Raw genomic sequence first — 19,394 nt, 5'->3', positions numbered from 1 at the left:
CAAGTTAGCAAAAGTGAGCAAAAACATTGATTGATAAAACTCTGTAAAACTAATACATACTAACCATGACTCATTGTTTAAGATGCCTGGACTGGAATGCATTATATTTAGTTATGTGCCTCCTTTCCTTTTCGTTTTCAAAAACTTCTCCAATTGTATGACATCTAGAGTCACACTGACCTTCCTGAAAGGTCCAGCTAGTAGACTACACAAGGCCAGGTACTCAGAAAAAGCAGTAAAAAGCAGTGAAGAGTGCAAGAACCTACCCCGTGTCCTGAACAAATCTGGCTGTCGGTGGTGCCTGGGCAGGTGCTGAAGTTGAAGGCCTCGGTGGGGAGGCAGCGATGGTCCAGGCACACCATGTCCGGCCCACACGGCGTCCCGTTCTCCACGTAGCCCAGGTCCGTGTCCTCATCGAGCTTCACGTGGCCACCACTGCAAGACAGTCAAGAGCACCTTGGAGACCTCTGCTGTGGTTAGATGGGGCTGCTTGAGAAACTGGGCCCAGGGCTGCTGCCTGCATTTCTGTGCTGCACAATGCCCAGGAGCAGGTAAGAGTAAGTATTGGATCAGTGACCTCACTGGGCCTGAAACAAACCTAACCAGTGTATCTACATCAAACATGAAATCATAAACACAAGGACCATTTTTCTGTGAAACAGCTTGAGTTAGACAAAACTCAGTTTACTTGTTAGGACGTCATTTCATCTCACAGTTGTGTGAAGCTATCAGAACGTACCACATCTATAATTAGAATTCAGCTACAATATAGCAATGAATTAGGCTACCAGTTAACTTTGGCAGCGCAGGCATATGTGTAAGTATTCTGGATTAAGGCAAATATTAAAGAATGTAAAATCACAGGGCCTGAGAAGAGCATTATGTCTCTAAAGGCAAAATTAACTACTGAGGGGACTACAAAACTGCCCCACAGGCAGTTAATTTTCTGAAGCTTAACAAAGGTTGAACTGCAATAATGGTTATGTGTTAATAGGAAAAAAAAAAGGAAACAGTTTTTCTCCATTTAGGAATGAGAAAGCTGCTTTTCTGTGCAAGATGGATATTGTTTCTTCTGTTTTCAGGATTTCCAATTACCTGCAATTGTAGACTTTTCCATAGTGCAAGACTGATGTTGTGATTTCACCATCAAGTTCTCCAAGTCTGGGCACACTGGATATATTGGAGCACAGAAGGTACCCACAAAGCACATCCCTGCATTGAAAGAATAAACAGATATTCATAAAAAATAAAATTCAATGAAAATGGACAAGCAAAACTATGACCACTTGCTTGGTAACCTATGTGTTATTCCTTGCTTTTCTCCCAATGACAATAATTCCGATAAATGATGCTGTTTCCAAAGAAAATTCTTCCCTTGTAAGATAGATTTGGAAAACTCTGTTTTTATAGCACATTATCAAAAATCCCCTGAGTAATAACAAGCAAGGAGCTGTCAAGAACAAACCACATCAAATTGATTTAATGATCTATTAAGATAAAGTAACTGGTCCATAGAGGAGCAACAGTAGATACTGGTTCTAAATACACTCTCATAGGACACATATGTAGGGGAACTGTAGACACCAAATTTAATTCAACTGCTGAAGGGACTTCACTACTCATGTGTGGAGACTTTTGCACTGACAGAATAGAAGGGTCTGACATCTCCCATATTACTGAATATTTTTTACTTATCAATTTGTAATGGGACAGAAGTAAGGTCACAAAATCTGAGTTTAAAAAGTGGGAAAGAACAATATTTCACCTGTAGGCAGAACTAGAAATCAAATGTCATGGACAGAATAGAGAAATTTGAAAAAACAGTTTGATAAGGACAGGTGAGAGGTCCAGAAATTGGCAGAAATAATCAACTGCATATATGCAGAATGTGAAATAATGCTTTAGGCAGTGACTTGCAGGAATATACTTGGAAAGTTACCATGAAATTGAGCAAAATATAGCAATGCAATGGCACAGCATAAAAAGTGAATGCCACACCAAGATGTGAAACCAAAGGCTGCTCTCCTCTGCAGTGCTAACCCTCACTGAGTACTAGGACCACTTTTAGTCCAAGCTCTCCCAAGCTCAGATGGTGCATTCTTGTCAGGAATCATCTCTTCTTGCCACCCTACTCCCTCCAGGACTTCTTGCACAAAGGTCTGCAGAAGAAGACCAGAAATCTGATCTGTAGAGAGGTTTTTTGAGTCTCTTCATGCCAGCTAAAAAACTGGATCAGGGGTAAGAACCTCATTGTAGTAGCTTTCTAAATGGATCAACTTACTGTTTGTTGCACTGTACCCAAGAGTCCTTGTCTCTTCCACAGTTTCCTTTCTCAGTCCCCTCAATATTCAGCTTCTCATAGCAGTACCTGTCAGCAGCCGTCACTTCTAAAAACAGAAACAAATCTCTTCTAAGATGTTGACTTTGAAAAGCCATGTCCTGAGAAATGGGGATACACAATCAAAGCAAGCAGAGTTTCCCAGTTTGTGAACTGACACACCATGATCTGCAGGTGGCCCATGAAACTCTGCACGGTGCTCTTCTCAGTTAAAAGCTTTATGATGCCACCACGGGACTTTTGCTAAATTTTGTTCAGATTGATGAGAGTTTATTGGTCAAAATGTCCCCACTAAAATAAACTAATGAACATGAGTACAGGCTTCCTAGATGGTTATTAACGAGAAATAAAGTTTCAGTTTTCAGTCACCAGTAAGTTAACCAACACTAGAGAAAGAGCTGGAAAGGAGGATGGAAAGACAAAAGGACAGGGGAAAGAAAGGGAGAGACATACTGTTCTAGATGTTTTCAATGGTTCTCAGTATGTCTCTTCCATAATTTTTCTTAGCTAAGATAGTCTTTCACGTCACATGCATGACAACCAACTTAGAAACAGAACATTCACTTACTTTCACCCCAGATATATTTACATTGCCGATCCCTGGTTTTACATCTTCCTCCAAAGCAAATACCCTAGAAAGAAAGAAAAAAAAAAGTACAGGAAATATTTCAAATTACTTGATTTTCCAACATATGTATTTCTATAATGCAAAGATTAGTCACATGCTTTATATTTGGGCAAAGAATATGTGGTTCTATCTTCTTTTCATTAAAAACATGACTAGCATCTAAAAGTCATGAATCTTAGCAGAAGTGTCCCAGGTGACTTCCAAAGATCCTAAAACAAAATCCATAAAAAGCAATCTACAACAGCAGAAAGAATGTAAAACAAACTGAAGTCCTAATTACCTGTCTGTTATCACACGAATATCCATCCATTTTATGGATATTAGGAGAACACTATAGAAAGAGAAAATAAGTAATAGATCATAGATCAGACAAGCACGAAAGCAAAGTATACAACAAAAGTAATATGTAAAACCATTTCAGTATCATTCTGGTTTTTTAAACATCAACAGATTAAACACAATTTTTATGCACCATACCATACAAAACATTCATAGTGATTTTGAGATTACAGGTGGGGCTTTTTTGTTTCATGAATAGAAGACACAAAAATCACCTGGCTAGAATTTCCTGTGCAGTTCTCTGCAATATCACAATCATTCACTGCTTCTCGACACAAAACTCCTTTAGGTTCAAACTGGGGGAAAAAAGCACAGAAAATTAGTGTCTTGGTTTCTCCATATCTTGCCTTAAATGCAATGCTTCTTACAGTTTTATCTAAAATAAAAAATGGGAAATATTCACGTGCTGACTGAAGTGGGAAGAGTCTCCTTTCCCTGGTGTGTATGCTGCACCACTCAAGCCATTTACTGGTGCAAGTGGGGCCACTCTCTGAGGCACCCCCTCCAAAGGGCACAGATTATGGGGCTCAGCAGGAGAAGTCTCTCCTGGGACAGTGGACCCTTGGGGGTGTCCAAACCAATACTGCAGTGGCTGGCAGCATCACTCATTTTTCCACTTTTCTCCAAGGAAGTATTTTTCCCGAATTGGTTGGGGGAGGGATCGACTGAATCTGCTTTCTAGAGGAACCCCTTTGGAAGTTCTCTCCCAAGTTTGCCCTAAACCAGGTCACTGTGTCTTTTTGTGACTATATTGCTTTTCTTTACAGAACAGAAGAAGTCATCCTGATCTTCTCTCTAGGATGAAGAACACCACATATAAACACTTTGGTTATTTTAATCCCCCATTGTTGTTGCAGAACAGGAACTATTAATAAATGTACTGAATTCTGTACAGTTTGACACTCTTTTCTAAGGGACTGGATATTTAACAATGAAAAGTGTACCAGTGACCTAATATAGACATTTTGGCTAAAGAATTATGTGCTAAGTCTCAGGACCTGGAAAAGAAGGAAGACATTTAGGCAATTGTTAGTGCTTCCGGATATGGACATATTACAGACTCCTTATTTTTCCTCAGAGTTTTCTTAAGACTTTGATACACAGTTCATTTTGCAGGCTCGTGATATTTTTTTTTTTTTTTTTGAGATCTGCATGCACGTACATTTTCGGGGGACATCTGCTATCTCCAAGCTGGTGTGAACAGCACAAATGTTGTCAGAGACACTACAGGATTCTGGGATGTATAATCACCATGTATTGCTTGCAACCCCTCCTTCACTCCTGCTTTCAGGCAGGATCTTACAGGGGAATGTAACCCCAAGTTTTGGAGCTATTATATAGTCTTTTGAGTTGTCCTGATAAACACACTAGTAAAATTCTACTTTTCTGTTCATTCACTCACCCTTGCCACTCTGAAAGGAGATGAACCCTTCTGTCATTTGCAAAAAAATAAGGTAGGTATACAAAAGCTTTGTTTTGTTCTGATAGTCTTTAATATGGTGCCTATGTGACTTGGATTCTTGAGCAAAATTTACCCACACTGGCAATCTGCTGATTATTTTTATTATTATTACATTTAAAAAGGGAATGTGCTTAGGGAAATGTGATCTGCTCCAGCATAATCTGTGCTTTTTCTTTTTTTAACATTAGGATGAGCACAAAGTCAAGAATGTGATCCACAGTTATTATTAATGATCCTCCTAAGGGAATGAAACCCTCAAATGTGCAGAGACAAAGATAAAAATATCACACATAGCACACCACAGTTTTAACTACATTAATACTAATTATCTTTATTACTAAATGAATACAAACAACCATTTGAAGTCACATTTAAGAGGGCTCCCTTACAGCCACAATCTGGTTAAACCTCTTTTTACTATTTACTGATGCATCAAGAAGAATAACTTACAGTTTACACAGGGCTTGATTCCCTTTACTCAGTGGGATTTCAGTCAGTTCAAACATGAGACACAGGCAGACCAAACTGAAACTGAAGTCAGGTGTCTTTTAGGCAAATCCTTCTGACTAATTCTGCTGGCTGTGCTTTTGTGTTTTTTACTCTATCCTTCCCTCAGACACTCTGCAGTATGATTTTCCCATTCAGTTTCATGGGGCAAACCCAGAGCAACACATATGGCATTGGGAGTGTCACCTGGATAAGGATGTGCATGTTCACAGAGTGACAGAATGGTTGGGGTTGTGAGGGACCTTAAAGATCATCTAGCTCCAGCACCACTGCCATGGGCTGGAATACCCTCTACTTGCTCAAAAGACCCATCCAACCTGGCCTTGATCACTCCCAGGGATGGGGCATCCACAGCTTCTTTAGGCAACTTGTTCCAGTGCCTCACCATCCTCACAGTGAAAAAATAAGGACATCTAACAAAACCTTTATGGTTAATTTATCCCTTCAGCAAAGATGTCTAATAAGATCTCATAGAACTTCAACCTGATTCAAACTTGTCTGAAACTGGAAGGATTCAATTTACCTCAGCATTTGATGACAGTCCCTGCCCCAAAAAGCCAAGCCTAAAAGACATAGTACAGCCTCAGAAAAATCAGATTTCAGCCAGGTTTAAAAGGTAAGCTTTCAGAAGAGTAATCACAAGGTCTGCAAGGGAAAATCCATGTGCTGTAGTGCCTGCAGCCACCAGGATGCATTCCCAGCAGGTTGTGAAAGTCACTGTCCTTACCCGGCACTTCCGACAGCAGAGCCCGTTGCTGCACTGGGAGCCCGCGGTCAGGGTGCAGGTATTGCAGCACTCTCCTCCTTCACTGGCACACTCCTGGGAACACACACACACACAAAACAAAATACATGGGGAAGGACATGAACCCCAAGCTCTTAATGCTTCTCATCTTAGCACGCTATCTGAATAGATTTTTATTCATTCTTTTAGCTACCTAGAGGCAGAAAAAGGCATTTGTGGAGCAAAAGACTTGTGAAGCATGAAACTGCTGCTTCCTGTGCATGATAGAAAATAATGTTTCTAAGTTCATATTGCCATTAAATACTAGCATCTTAGCACTGACAAGTGTTTCCATCTAGGAAAATGCTTTCTTTCATGCCTTTGAAGGTTTGATTTTGCACAGCCAGCTATTACTATGAATCCTTGGGCACATGACCTTCACCCTGCTTGTCTTCCTCCACTTATCGTTACCAGCAGCAATGTGCAGCACCAACTCTCAGACAAATCTAGCTGCTAATTTAAAGTACATTGCACTTACCGCTATTGTCCCACAGTCACATTCCTCTCCATCTTCCACAAAGCCATTGCCACACTCTGGAGGATCCAGAAGCTGCATGGAAATTCAGAAATCAAAGGGCATGTCTCTTTTATGGGAATCATTGTCATATTTGCTCTGTGCAACATGGTTGTTAAGCTAGCACTCCAAATGGATTAACTGAAAAATAGTTTCCATGAATCAGGGAGACACAGAGTGACACAACACAAGTGAAGCATACAGAGAATGAGCACTCCTGAAAATTAATACAGCAATGCTGCCAACTCACATGGTATCTTCTATGCATAGATATGTCAGCTTTACATGCTGAACACTGCTGTAAATTCAGTTTGAGCAGAAGTTACAATGAAAAATAAAAGGTATGACAATATAGGGGAAAAAACTAAGGATATGACAATTTCATTATCTTCATAGCAGTTGCAATTGCTGTTGTTCTGGAGTTCAATGACAAGGCCTGAAAGGTTAAAGCCTGCACTGCAAATTCAGAAGTATTAGCTGTAAGAAGTAGTCCTTTTATGTAGCTCAGAAATGCCTGGGAAGGGGTGATGCTCAGTTTCTTTGTCAGTTTTTGTTGCAGTTGGATTTTTCTTTCCATTTTCCTCTACCACACCTCTATCACAGTTGTGAACTTTTCCCAGTTTTCTGTAAGTATGTATTACACACAGGCAGATGTGCACAAGGAGTATTCCTGATGAGGCTTTCTCCCTTTCCTTTCAGCCTTCCCAGTGGACTATAACTTAAAAGTTCAAAATCTTTATATTTGTATGCCATAACCTCTTCTAAGGGACACTGATATTCTGTTCGTTCCAGTTTAATTTTTCCTGTCTTCCTATAACTTTTAAAGGTAGTTCTTCTAAAAGCAAATAATTTTTTTTTCCTTTGGACATAGGAAAACATAATAGTAGCTTTTCTTACATAAATGAGAAGCCATTTAAGTGTGTCCCCAGACTAAAATTTTGCAGCTCAGCCTTCGAGTTCTCCAATTAAACTAGGACCATTCCAAAAATCACTCTGCTCCTGAGCCATCTGCACAAGCACAGCATCGTAGATGGTGTAGAGCATTTCTCAGCGGCTGCTGCCTTTCTGCCAGGAGCCCACAGGATGGAGCATCACCCCACCAACTTCACTGTGCCACCAACCACAGCCTGGCACAGGCTGATGTGTTATTATTACATCCCCTATTGAAATGGAAATTTGACTGCAGCATTCAGTGCATATGTAGAAGGTAACATAAAATGTATGCAAGCTTTTAGAATTATTAAAGAGTTATTAAAACTGCTTGTTTCCTATGTATTTTTCCAGACAGCTTAACTTCTTCAATATGTCTCGGTGTGCTGCACAACAGAAACAAAGAGACAGCAGTGACAGAGAATTCTGCCTTGAAATATTGGGCCAATTTGCTGCAGTACATAGGGACAGCTAAAAATGAAACTGAAGGAAAAAACCCAAACATTAAAAGCAAATTGGATAACCTTCCCCCAAAGTCATATCGTTCATCCATTCATTTGAAAAGAGCATATGTTCAATCTGCTCCAGCAGCCATTGATGTAATTCTTGGGATTATAGCTGATCTAAGAGTGGAGCACTGCCAAACACTGCACCTTGTCACATTAGCTTTCCTTTATCTCATAATGCTTGAAATACAAAAACAAGTTTGTGTCTAACCACCCTTGCTAGGAAACACATCTTTGACAGCATTGTTAATTAGACAGACATCCATTGACAAAACCTTTAAACCAACCCAAACCACGATGCATAAAAGAGACTAAATCACCCTGGCTTCCACATCCAACTCACATTTCTGCATGTCATCCAAAAAAAAAAAAACCCTAAAGTGCTGCCAAACTAAATTGAAAGGAGAGTAATTGGGGTTTTTTCCAACTGACAGATGTGTAAATGAACACAATCACTAAAATAAAACCAAGTAAGACACATCACACTATATAAACAATACACTCAGCAAGTAAATACATCCTCCAGTATTTCTCTGCCTTTAATGGGATGGAAAAAAGCAAACTTCTAAAACTCAGGTACATTTTACATCTTATTAAAGAATTACAGTGCTTTCTCACCACTTTTAATAATATACTCTTTCATCAAAAGAGACCTTTAAGAGATAAGCAGGCTCAGCTTGCCCAGATTTCATGTTTTCTCTTTCCTTCTTTAAGTTTTATTGAAATTCTGTGGTTGTCAGAAGATGCACTTTTTCTCACGTTCACCAGAAGGAACATGCATCACTCCTGAATTGAACTTTCTTATCTTTTACATCTGTGACCACTTCAGTTACCAGATAAGTCTTTTTTCCACATTGGACTGTCTTTCTGCCCTAACCTCTCTTCCTTCGCTTGTTGAAAGACAACCATTAAATACAGGTTAACATTAATTATATATAGAAAAGAGTCAAAATCATTATCCTGCTTGCTTTACATTTTAACACATGCTTCAGTAAATGGAGCAGGAATATACTGGAACACTGCTGCAAATCCTGCATTCCAGACCTGTTGTAAATACAAAATTGTGTTGTATTCACAATATTCAGAAAAAATTGTGCGAGGGATAATTCTCGATCAGAGGCTGTTGATTCTCTACTGGACATGAAACCACTTTATTAGAAATCTATTTAAAAGTAATTTCTAAATTACTATGAACTAAAATAATACTTACACCCATATGTTACCAGAATAGTTAGAATTTAGAGAGAACCAGAACTATCAAAACTAAAGGCTTTTTTTCCAACACTATAATTTTCATTCTTCTTGGTTTCATCAAAATTAGCAATAGAATAGAAATAATATTAAACATTAATGTAATGCTTACTTTGGTTGGTTTATTGAAAAGGCAGGCTCCACCTCCATTGTTTAAAAATTCATGATACTCTTCAATATCACACTCGGAGAACTTGCTTGGAAGATAGTACCTAACAAAATAAGTTAGAAGGATTACTTTCTCCAGTGCTTTTTACACTGTATTTTCTTTTTTCAAAACAGAAGAAATATAATGTTATCCTTCAGAAAAAGAATGAAAACAATGCTGTTCAGAATCAGAGTGACTATCTGTTTGTAAGTCTATCTGACTATTCTATTTCTTTCTATTTGAAAATCCTTCCAGTAAATAACAAGGAAATTTCAACAATGACACAAAGCTCATGGAATGTGAGAAGTCTAGAACATTTCACTAAGTTTTTACATGCCAAACAGCACAAATCTTATTACAGTGTGTAGTTAACACAATCATGACTTGTTCCACTAACAGGCCTGATCTCAGAAATACATTTATTTCCTCCCATACAAACTGCAGGAGAAAAAGACAGCTTATAGTTTGTTTCTCTCTAGGAGGAAATGGTTCCCCTGACCCACAGAGTTATGCCATTTTAAACATGCTTCTAGCAAACACCACCTAACATTTCAGCTTCCCTCTGTGTCATGTGTCCCACTCAGTAAACTTCAGTTGAGTACAGAGTACCCCTGAGGCACTGTGCCTCACCTAAAAACAATGTGATGCAGAGAATCTTTGCATGGATCCTTTTCACAAAGAAATAACTTTTCCCAAGGCAACAGCAGTGATCTTTATATTCAGGTCCATAGTCATGAAAGTACTTATGCTTCAAGGAGATTTTGGAGTCTCAAGGGCTTTCCTCTATCAGCTCACCACTGGATATAAAAATATTAGCCAAAGTGCTATCCTGCACTGCTGGGAGAGATAGCTTCCAAAACATAATTGGCTTTTTCCATCTGTAATGCTCATGAATTTGGTCTAAACACTAGAGAGGCTGTGGATTTCACTGAAGTTCAGCAATAAGCTAGGTAAATACAAGGCTTTTTCATGTACCAAATTATGTGAAAGGTTTGAACTTCAGATAAAGAATTTAAAGGCCCTAACATGGGAATTTATAACTTTTATAAGAATCAAAAACACCTCTCAGACTGGCTTTTTAACTTGCCAAAAATCAGAAAAATCCTACCAGATGTGTTTTCAGGTATTCTAAGATGAAAAGGGCACACATTCACACTTTTAAAGAGGCTTGAATGAGACATACGTCTTTGCTCAAAATTTTTCTGACCACAAAGCTATTGTGAAAATTTTTGTATCCATTCAAAATTAATTAAAAACTGAGCCCTGTCTATATCTAAAACTAAACTAGACTAAAATGTAATTCATATGCATGATAAAAGACAGGCCTGTAATAAAAAGTGCTAGGGGTCTGAATATATTTCAGAAAGCATCAAATTTCATCCAGCAGCAAAAATTTGCTGATTCACCAGTCATTATGTTAAAATCTCCCCAGTGACACTACACATGGGTATGAACATATTCAGCCTCCAATGGGGGCAGTTTTTCTAACAATATCACACAAACTGTGCAATAAAAAATTATAGAGATAGACAAAAGATTCCAACAAAAACACTGAAAATGAGGCATGCCTCAGAAATTTGATTATAGGATTTCAAGAATTAGGGTGTGTCATTGTTTCTACAACTCCATAGCAATCTTGCCTGAGAAAATAAGCTATGCCTGCTTCTGCTTCTCTGCAATGACCTGACTTGGCTGTTGAGCCTTGTGCTTTCCAAGTTAAATCAGCATTCACCAAAAATTCTCACATGCCCTTCTCATGAACTCACCCATTCCCACATTTCTTTGAAGGTGTTTCTGTATGGTATATACCTAAAACTTTACTTTCTGAAAACTGAGTCATCAAAAATATTCTGCTGAACCACAAAGAGAAAACTTTTCACACCTTTCCTTTATGTCACTGTATGAAAAACATGACTATTCTCTAGTGAAATATCTTACCCCATATCTCCCATTATGCATCCAGACCACATGTCCTCACACTTACATTCACCTGACAAAAAAAAAAAAAAGATAAAATAAAAAGTTACATCTTGAGTCTTGTGAGTCCAAAAGAATACTATTCTTATCATAAAAAGCTCACTGTACTCAATTCCATTTCATATTTCCAGACAAGTTTGAAAGAATAATTTGCTGGTTTATTGCACACCTTAGTTTAAGTGTATCAGTGCACCTTGCCGAAATTTTTAAAAGCTCTACAGGATTCTGTGCAATCCTGAGCTTTGAAAATATGTCCTGTTTTTCTTTCCTTCTCTTAAAGGAAACTGCAGTGTTAGCCTTCTGCAGTTGCAAATCATGAGTCAGCTTTCTCATCCCCTGTGTGATGATACTCATTTCCCAAACTTTCAGAGTTAATAAAAAAGAATCATTTTACTTTTTTACTTTTTTTTTTTTAGTTCTCTTATTTGACTGTGATAACATGATTGAAAATCTTCCCTTGGAAAACCCCAAACAATAATTCAGACCAAAAAGAAGCATGGAATGATCAATGAACACAAGGTAGTACAGCAGGATCTATCAGCTTCTTCCTCTGCCCTCCCTCCCTTCCCTGCCTGCCTCCCTTCCCCATGACACTCCCTTCTGCCCTGCCAGCTGGGATCACTTTGCTCTGGTCTCAATTCTCCTCTCTCAAAGCTGTGTCTTGCTTTAATCTCAGTAGAAATGTTTTCCACTTGCACGTTCCATGATTTCTTTTACTGTACACATGAACATCCGTTTATTGCTTCCACTTTAAAAGTACAATTAGAAAGGAAACAAAGCTCTAACGACTGCATTCTCCTCTCTCCCTACCAAAACAGTGTCCTGCCCTTCTCAGCCACAAAGAAAGGCAGTCACCACTATTATAATTTTCACTTTTACCCTGCCCTTACCTCCACTCAAAAATATGTGGCTGGAAAATGAATACTGAACACGCCTGTAGGATAAAGCATCAGTCCTACATTTCTGAATATTTTTAAAAATGGTATTGCATAATCTGCACAAAACCCCTTTAAATGCAGCTGTCTCTCTGCATTATATATTGTCTTTACAATGCCTGAAAAAAAAATCCACTAATCAATAGAGTAATTTATCTTTTAAAATGCAGGCCACATAAGCACACCCAATCCAGTAAGTCCACACTCCCGTTAATTATCTAAATTGTTTCATAATTGTATTTTTATTTTAATCATATCAGGCTAGGACTTCATATAACATGGAAGCAGGAAGGCCAGCTGCTTGTTGTGGGCACAATGGTGGAGATCAAAGCATTGCAGGTAAACAGGGATAACTAAGGAGCTGAATACAAAGGTAACAGCACAGAAATGGTAGCAGTAGGGTAGCAAGTACTGGATATTTGGGTAATCTACCAGAGAAACAGGGGATTTGGGTAATCTATAAGAGGAAATCAATCGAGGAAAACAGATAATAAATTGTATTGTTTGAACTGTTCTATGTAACAGTACTGAGGAGGCTCCTCATTATACCCTGATCTAATAATGTATATTCCCACCCTTGTGTCATAAGATGGCAGCCATTTGGTCTGTGGGTGGGACACCAGTCTCCCTGAAATGAATGGGAGTGGCAGGCACCTTTATGGTCTATTTTGGATGAAATGGTGACACCACTGCTATCAGGAATTACAAGCAGGGGAATACTAGAGCATTCAAGTAAAGTTAGTATGTCAGACCCTTCTCATGTTACTGCAAGAAATAAAAATATTTCAATATTGTGAGAAATGGAAGGAAAAAGTATATATCAGAAAGACACTGATAAGATCCTCCACCTTTTAAGATTTTTCTCTTGAGACAAAGTGGAAAAGCAAATAAAATTACCACTTAGAAGTTTTCTTCTGTCTGAGAAAATGCCAATATTTTGGGCCAAGGTCTGTGCCAGGGTAACTGCCATTAAGTCCGGCTTTCCAAACTGAAAGAAACAAGCAAGGTGGGGAAAGTAATCAGTAACACACAGGTATCTCTGATTCAAGTGAAGCTTTTTTCATATCAAGGCAAAAAATGCAAAATCAGATACACAGCCTTAGAATTCTTACTGCAGGGTAGCTAGATGAAAATTAAACACTGGCTTATAGACAAGCTAAGTAAGAGAAAGTCTGTTTCTCTCTTGGCACTGTGGCTAGAAACATGAATGACAGGATATTGCAGAATTTGCTTAAAATTTGAAGTGTATTGACTTTATTCACTCATCACTCCTCATCGAAGTGTCCCTTCTATAGAGCTGCAGTAAGAGTCTACATCAGCAAAAAAGCAAAATATTTTGAGGAACATGTCTGCACTAATAAATTCCCTGCAGATAAATTTTCACCACTTTTTGTTCATACCAGTATGCCCACCTACCTCATTCACACCTCCGCCTTTAAGCAAGGAGCAGATTCCGCCAGTGTGGGCTACACCACTTCGACTGCTCTGAAATCGACTCCCCCTTTGACAAAAACAAAAACAAAAAGAAGTTTACCCTGCTCAGTCCATGAGTTTTGCACCTGCCTATTCCAGTATCTCCCTTGTGATTTCCAAATGGCATTTGCAAATGCTGGATGCCACCACTACACTGCAAATTATGCAAAAACAAATGGGAAAAACAGATAACCACTCACAAACCTCACATGACAGGTTATCTCCAGAAAACTTATACCATCTTCCCTCCTCCTTTTCAGAATACCTAATATAGGAAGAAGGGGACTATTTTGCCAAACCATCTGGATCTGCCCAGCCTCTTGTTTCTTGACATTCTACTGCAGTGAGTGCTTTCTGCTGGCACATGCTTCAGGCAGAGTTCAGGAGAGGCCACCATGCCCTCAATGCACGGGACTAGTGAAACAACACGTGTCTAATTGGGCAGTGCTGATGTGGTAAAACTCAAGGGGAGAGGCACTAGCAGAAGATGCAGAGGTAGCTGAAAACTCCCTGGAATTACTGCCAATCTCATCCAAGGAGCAGATGTACTCTGAGCCCAAATCTAATAATCTCTTTGACCATATCAGCATGAATGACTGCCAGTTACTGGAGACAAAATATACTCTGCACCACCTGAGAGTACTGATCATCCGGCAAATTGTTTTTCTCAGGTGAGAGGAGAAAAATATCAAGAAGGGTCACAGTGGGCTAACTGTGGAAGCTCATTTGTAACCACTCTACCATCACACAGCTACCCCCCCCTCCCAGCTTAGCTGTGTTTCAATCACAGACACAATTTCAGAAACTGCTGTTTCTAAACAATCTATGAATGCAATACCACAATAACCACTGGTGGTGGTGCTATGGATAGCACTGGAATTAGCATTGCAGTGGTATCCAGAGTCCCAAGCACAGGCCAAATCAGATTTTCTTTTGTCCTAGTCAATACACACACATTCACAAGAACCAGACTTCCCCCTCAAAGAATTTACAATGTCACCAGAGAAATTACAAAAAGGATATGAGAAAACCTGATTCCCATTTAAGAGATGAGGATCTGAGACACAGAGAAACCAACATCTGCAAGCATCACTCTGCAGATCTAACTAGCTTTCTTAAAGGCAGAAATCAGTGGCAGTAATTAGGTACATGCAAAAATTCTGAGGGTGGATACCAGGCTTGTGTATCCTGGAACCCTACTGAAGTCATGTGAAGTGAGGTGTTTAGGTTAAGTTTATTCTTACAGTCTCCTAAAACAGTCAGCAGAGAGAAAAAAGGACTCCAACAGAGATATTCATCTGGCATGTTGAGTATGGATCGAAAATCTCAGCCACATATCTCTCCTCTATTTTTGTACATATATTTTATTATATCAATCTTATTTTCAAAACAATTAAGGTACTTAGAGAAAATAACATTCTTCTCAGTTTAGTATTCTTATAGCTCAAATGTCTTGGGAGAACAAACTGTTTTGAGGATCTGAAACACTGCAGTAATCCTGCAGCATGCAGGTCATTCAACAAAGTAAAACAGGCCATAGTGCACTTCAGCAGAAAACCTCATTGGTTTCAAAACCAATGTTCTGCCTTTAAATAATCCATGCTCTACTGCTGAAGAAGTCAACCTCTGAGGTGGAACCATTCAGATAGCTGCACTTGTGGAGTAGGTGGTTGCACAGAATAACAAAGGATTACAGCACATGCAGCTCAGGCTTAGTATGTTAAAACTAAAATAAGAGTCAAACCTCTAGTTGCACTGGCAGGCAGTTTGTGAATTAATTTTTTTCCCACCTCCCCATCTGAAACTTTATTTTCTGAATTATTGTGGATTACACACACAACAGAAAGGAGATGCATCAGCCACTTGTGAGAAGCAACCCCCAAGGAAAGAAAAAACCCCAGTAATATAACATCACACAAGGTTACGTACGAAAAAAGGTGAACTGCGTCACTTTTCTCTCTGATAAAATCCCTCCTATATTTCATAAACTCACGTAGAGTCACCAAGGGGTTTTCAGATATGGTGAACTTGTTATCAGTAGCCCAGGTTTCCATGGCAACCAATACTATCCTGGTGTTAAGTTGTTCTTTATATATCTAGTACATTAACAGAATGAACAAATATATTATGTCAAATAGAACAAAGATGACGTTTACCCCTTTTTTTAATAGCTTGCATTTTTACATAACTAAATATTGAGCTTATTCTAGCACATTTTGCATTCTTGTAGGTGATTTTATCTCCCTTAAAACATAACATAAAAACCAGGTAAAAGCAAAATTTTAGGCTTAATTTTTCAATAAGTTCTCTTAGCCTACACAGATAGAGGTACATAGAAGAAAAATGTGATTTTTGAAAAATTACTACATTCAAAATAGTTCAAAGATTTGAATTTAATGGGTCTTTTATAACAGCCAGCTCATCCAATGACACACAAGGGCCCTTTTATGAGGAATAATGATCTATAAAGCCATAATTTTTCTCTGTTATATATGTCTACAGGAGTATTTCAACTCCTGCTGGCTGAATCACAAAAAAAGAGACATCCTTTCAACACTGTGTTAACACTCTACACCAAATACTTTCAAGCATTTTCTTCTTCTAGGAATACTTTTCTTTTTCTAATACTTTGCTGTGGGGAGGTGCAAGAGCCAGCAGCTCGTCTGATTTATCATATAAATACAATCCACATAGTTCACCTGTATGTCCCTATTCTAATTTATTTATTCAAGTGCACTTTTTTTGGAGAAATTTTAATGCATTAGAATTTCAGATTGTCTTTTGGGTTTAAAGTTGTCAAAACAGGGATCCTGTGTAGAAATTGTCATCTCTAAGGTGCTCTTTAAAACTCAGACTCAAGGGACCAATCTAGCAGGATACTTAAATGTTTAAAGCCACAAAATAAAATCCCTCTGACGCTTTATGTTAGACAAAGCCTCTAGAGGTGAATGATTGTGGTTAGAGATGAAAATTTGCAATCTTCACATACATCATTATTGTTACACCATCAATTGACAACTCCTACATCTATCATCAGGAGAATCTTATGGCTCATCTCACATGTAAAAGAACATATAGCTGATTGATACTTACCAAATCAGCCATGTTCACAACTGATTTAGCATAGCTGTTGGTATGGCCGACTGACAAGCGGTGCTTTTTACACTGTGAAAAAAGCACAGACAGTAACGGGTTCAGATTCAGAAAAACAAAGTCCATTTCCAAAACACCATGAAGTACAAAGCAATTATATCATCAATAAAGCCCCTGCACAAGATTTTATCTCTTGTGTTGAGTGTAATGTTCATAACCAATAGTAGAAAATTGCTCAGAAATGCATATTACTGATATACTTTACAACAGCTGTTGTGAGGATGTATGAATTCTTCTTTAGAAAATACCCTAGAATATTTAATGGAAAATTATATAAGAAGAGTAACATTCTGTTACTCTCTTCATTATCATTATTGTTGCCAATTTTAAAATTAATCACAAATGCCATTGAAGAAATTAGCAACAAAAATTTCCATAGCTGAGACTCCTTAAGATGTACTATCCCAAAAGTGCCTGCATCTGTGTTCTAATCTATCAGACTCCCTTTTGTTGCAATTTTCTCTCTTAAGCTGTTTTCTGGTTTTCCTCTTGTATAGTTGCACACTCTATAAAGCCACAGTAACTGGTTCAAACCACTTCAGTGATCAGACTCCAATGGCACCTTTACTGAAATTTGTAATGCAGTGTTATAAAAATGGCACTAGAAATAGCTGTCCAGGTACTCCTATTTGCAGAAAAAAAACAGTTATGAATGAGCATCATGGGCATGAAAGTCACAGGTATCTCAGAACAATTTAAGAGAAAGTGTACAAGATTTTCAGAAATGTTTTGCCCTCTTGTGCCCCATGATGCTTGATTTTGGAATGAAAATTGTCCATATTTTCTGGAAGTTAGGATCTTTTAGTGGGCAAAAAGTTTTCCACAGCTAGAGCATAGGACAGGCATCCTTTCAAGCAGAAATGGGGGGGAAACCACCAAAAACAAGGAAGTTAAGCCCACAGCAAATTATATTTCCTTCTCACAGGAGGAAATTATTTGGCTTCTTTGATCACTGGCACTCACCTCAGAGAATAAACTCCTAATTGGACTGACTCTTGCTGTGATTAGACAAAATTAGGAAACATTGTCCTTGAAGAAAATATGCCTGAACAGATAGGAGGATCCCAAAGGAAATGTTGTAGCTTCAGGTCTTTAGAATCAAGCACAGTTGCACTGATTTAAGGAATTTTCATCCAAAATTATTAATTTTAATCCAAGAATTTATTCCTGTGTTCCCCAAACTGAGCTGGTGGAGGAGTACACTGTCTAAGGACAGAGGCACACTTTTTGTACACTTGTATGCTCTCATGTCTATTTTTGCTAATTCGGGTAATGCATGAGAGAATTGCTGCACATTACAGAAGAAGAAGACAAGATTTATAGAAATATTTTGATTTTAAGGCCATAAGGGACCATAAAAACATCTAATGTCACCAGTTGTATGAGCAGTGCCAGGCTGAACTTTATCCAGTTACATCAAGAGGAAATCCATTGTGTTTGAAGCTACCTTTGAAAACTGCAAGTGATGAAGAATTTGCTATTTCCTTTGATATTTCCTTCATTAAATGCTTAATAAATCATCTTCACTGACATAAATCTGTGTTTTTTCCCACTTGAATGAGTCTGGCTTTTCTTCAATACACTGTTATTCTGTGTCTTCCACCATGTTAAAAACCCCATTGTATTCTCCCAGAGAAAGTATAAAAGTTTAACAAAATCATTTTCTCTACATTGATTGGGACATATAAAAAAAAATCTGGTCACTGTTAATCTCCCCATTCTCACCAGCTGCTTCACAATTGAAATAACTGCACTATGGATTGCTGAGTGCCGGTAGCTAAGAGAAATGCTCAGGAAAGACAGAAAGAAAATCATGAGCTTAAGTCACACTGACATTTTTTTAATTTCTGACCCTTCTTTCTGATCCTCAGGTCTAGTTGCATTCTTGGTGAAATTAACTTGCAAAAATTCAAAACCAATTTCATCAATGGTTAATGAAACCATAATTTCTTCTATTAAGGACATAATGAATTTATTCCAGCCTTTATTTCTTAATTGTTATGTTATGTATTTCTTTATTGTTCTTTATTGTTATGCTCTCTAGATAAATTAAGACAATTTGATGCCAATTGTAAGATGTTGAAATGTGTCAGTCTTACCATTAGATGATCATTTACAATCATCAACTCAATGTATTTTGTTTCCTCTTCAACTTTACGTGGGATCTGACGAACCTATGGAGAGACTGTAACTTAGAGTCTAACAATACAGAGTGTAACTGGTAACAAACATCTGCACTTAGTGGCTTCCCTACTTTAATAAAGAGAATGAAGTCTCTGTTTAGAATATTTATTTTGAAACAAAATAAAGTGAGATAAAATAGTTACTTGTCACTAGTACAACATAAAAAATCTATAGGTGTTATTATGGGAGTTTCTGATAAAACTATACTCAAATTTATTTTATCTACTTTTTCATTTGCCATATAGCAGTATTTAAAAATTTCCTT

The 19,394-nt window shown here is 38.1% G+C and overlaps 1 protein-coding gene across 8 annotated transcripts in view; it reads right to left on the bottom strand.

Moving 5' to 3' along the window:
• Positions 1–19,394, bottom strand: part of ADAM22 (ADAM metallopeptidase domain 22) — a 115,471-nt gene that overhangs the window by 30,855 nt on the left and 65,222 nt on the right. For all 8 annotated transcript variants that reach the window (XM_066552956.1, XM_066552966.1, XM_066552976.1 and 5 more), the window contains exons 8-22: positions 19,045–19,119; positions 16,886–16,957; positions 15,722–15,888; positions 13,736–13,820; positions 13,217–13,307; positions 11,346–11,397; positions 9,372–9,471; positions 6,537–6,608; positions 6,002–6,094; positions 3,521–3,601; positions 3,247–3,297; positions 2,907–2,970; positions 2,282–2,387; positions 1,096–1,212; positions 267–435 (exon numbers count right to left, since the gene is read on the bottom strand). In XM_066552956.1, coding sequence (XP_066409053.1) covers positions 267–435; positions 1,096–1,212; positions 2,282–2,387; positions 2,907–2,970; positions 3,247–3,297; positions 3,521–3,601; positions 6,002–6,094; positions 6,537–6,608; positions 9,372–9,471; positions 11,346–11,397; positions 13,217–13,307; positions 13,736–13,820; positions 15,722–15,888; positions 16,886–16,957; positions 19,045–19,119 — 1,395 coding nt within the window. The remainder of the gene's footprint in view (positions 1–266; positions 436–1,095; positions 1,213–2,281; positions 2,388–2,906; positions 2,971–3,246; positions 3,298–3,520; positions 3,602–6,001; positions 6,095–6,536; positions 6,609–9,371; positions 9,472–11,345; positions 11,398–13,216; positions 13,308–13,735; positions 13,821–15,721; positions 15,889–16,885; positions 16,958–19,044; positions 19,120–19,394) is intronic.

This window comes from Molothrus aeneus, chromosome 1, assembly GCF_037042795.1.
Source record: "Molothrus aeneus isolate 106 chromosome 1, BPBGC_Maene_1.0, whole genome shotgun sequence".
Taxonomy (NCBI): domain Eukaryota; kingdom Metazoa; phylum Chordata; class Aves; order Passeriformes; family Icteridae; genus Molothrus; species Molothrus aeneus.
Note: the sequence above shows the minus strand (reverse complement) of the source record. Positions and strands in the feature narration are given on the sequence as shown.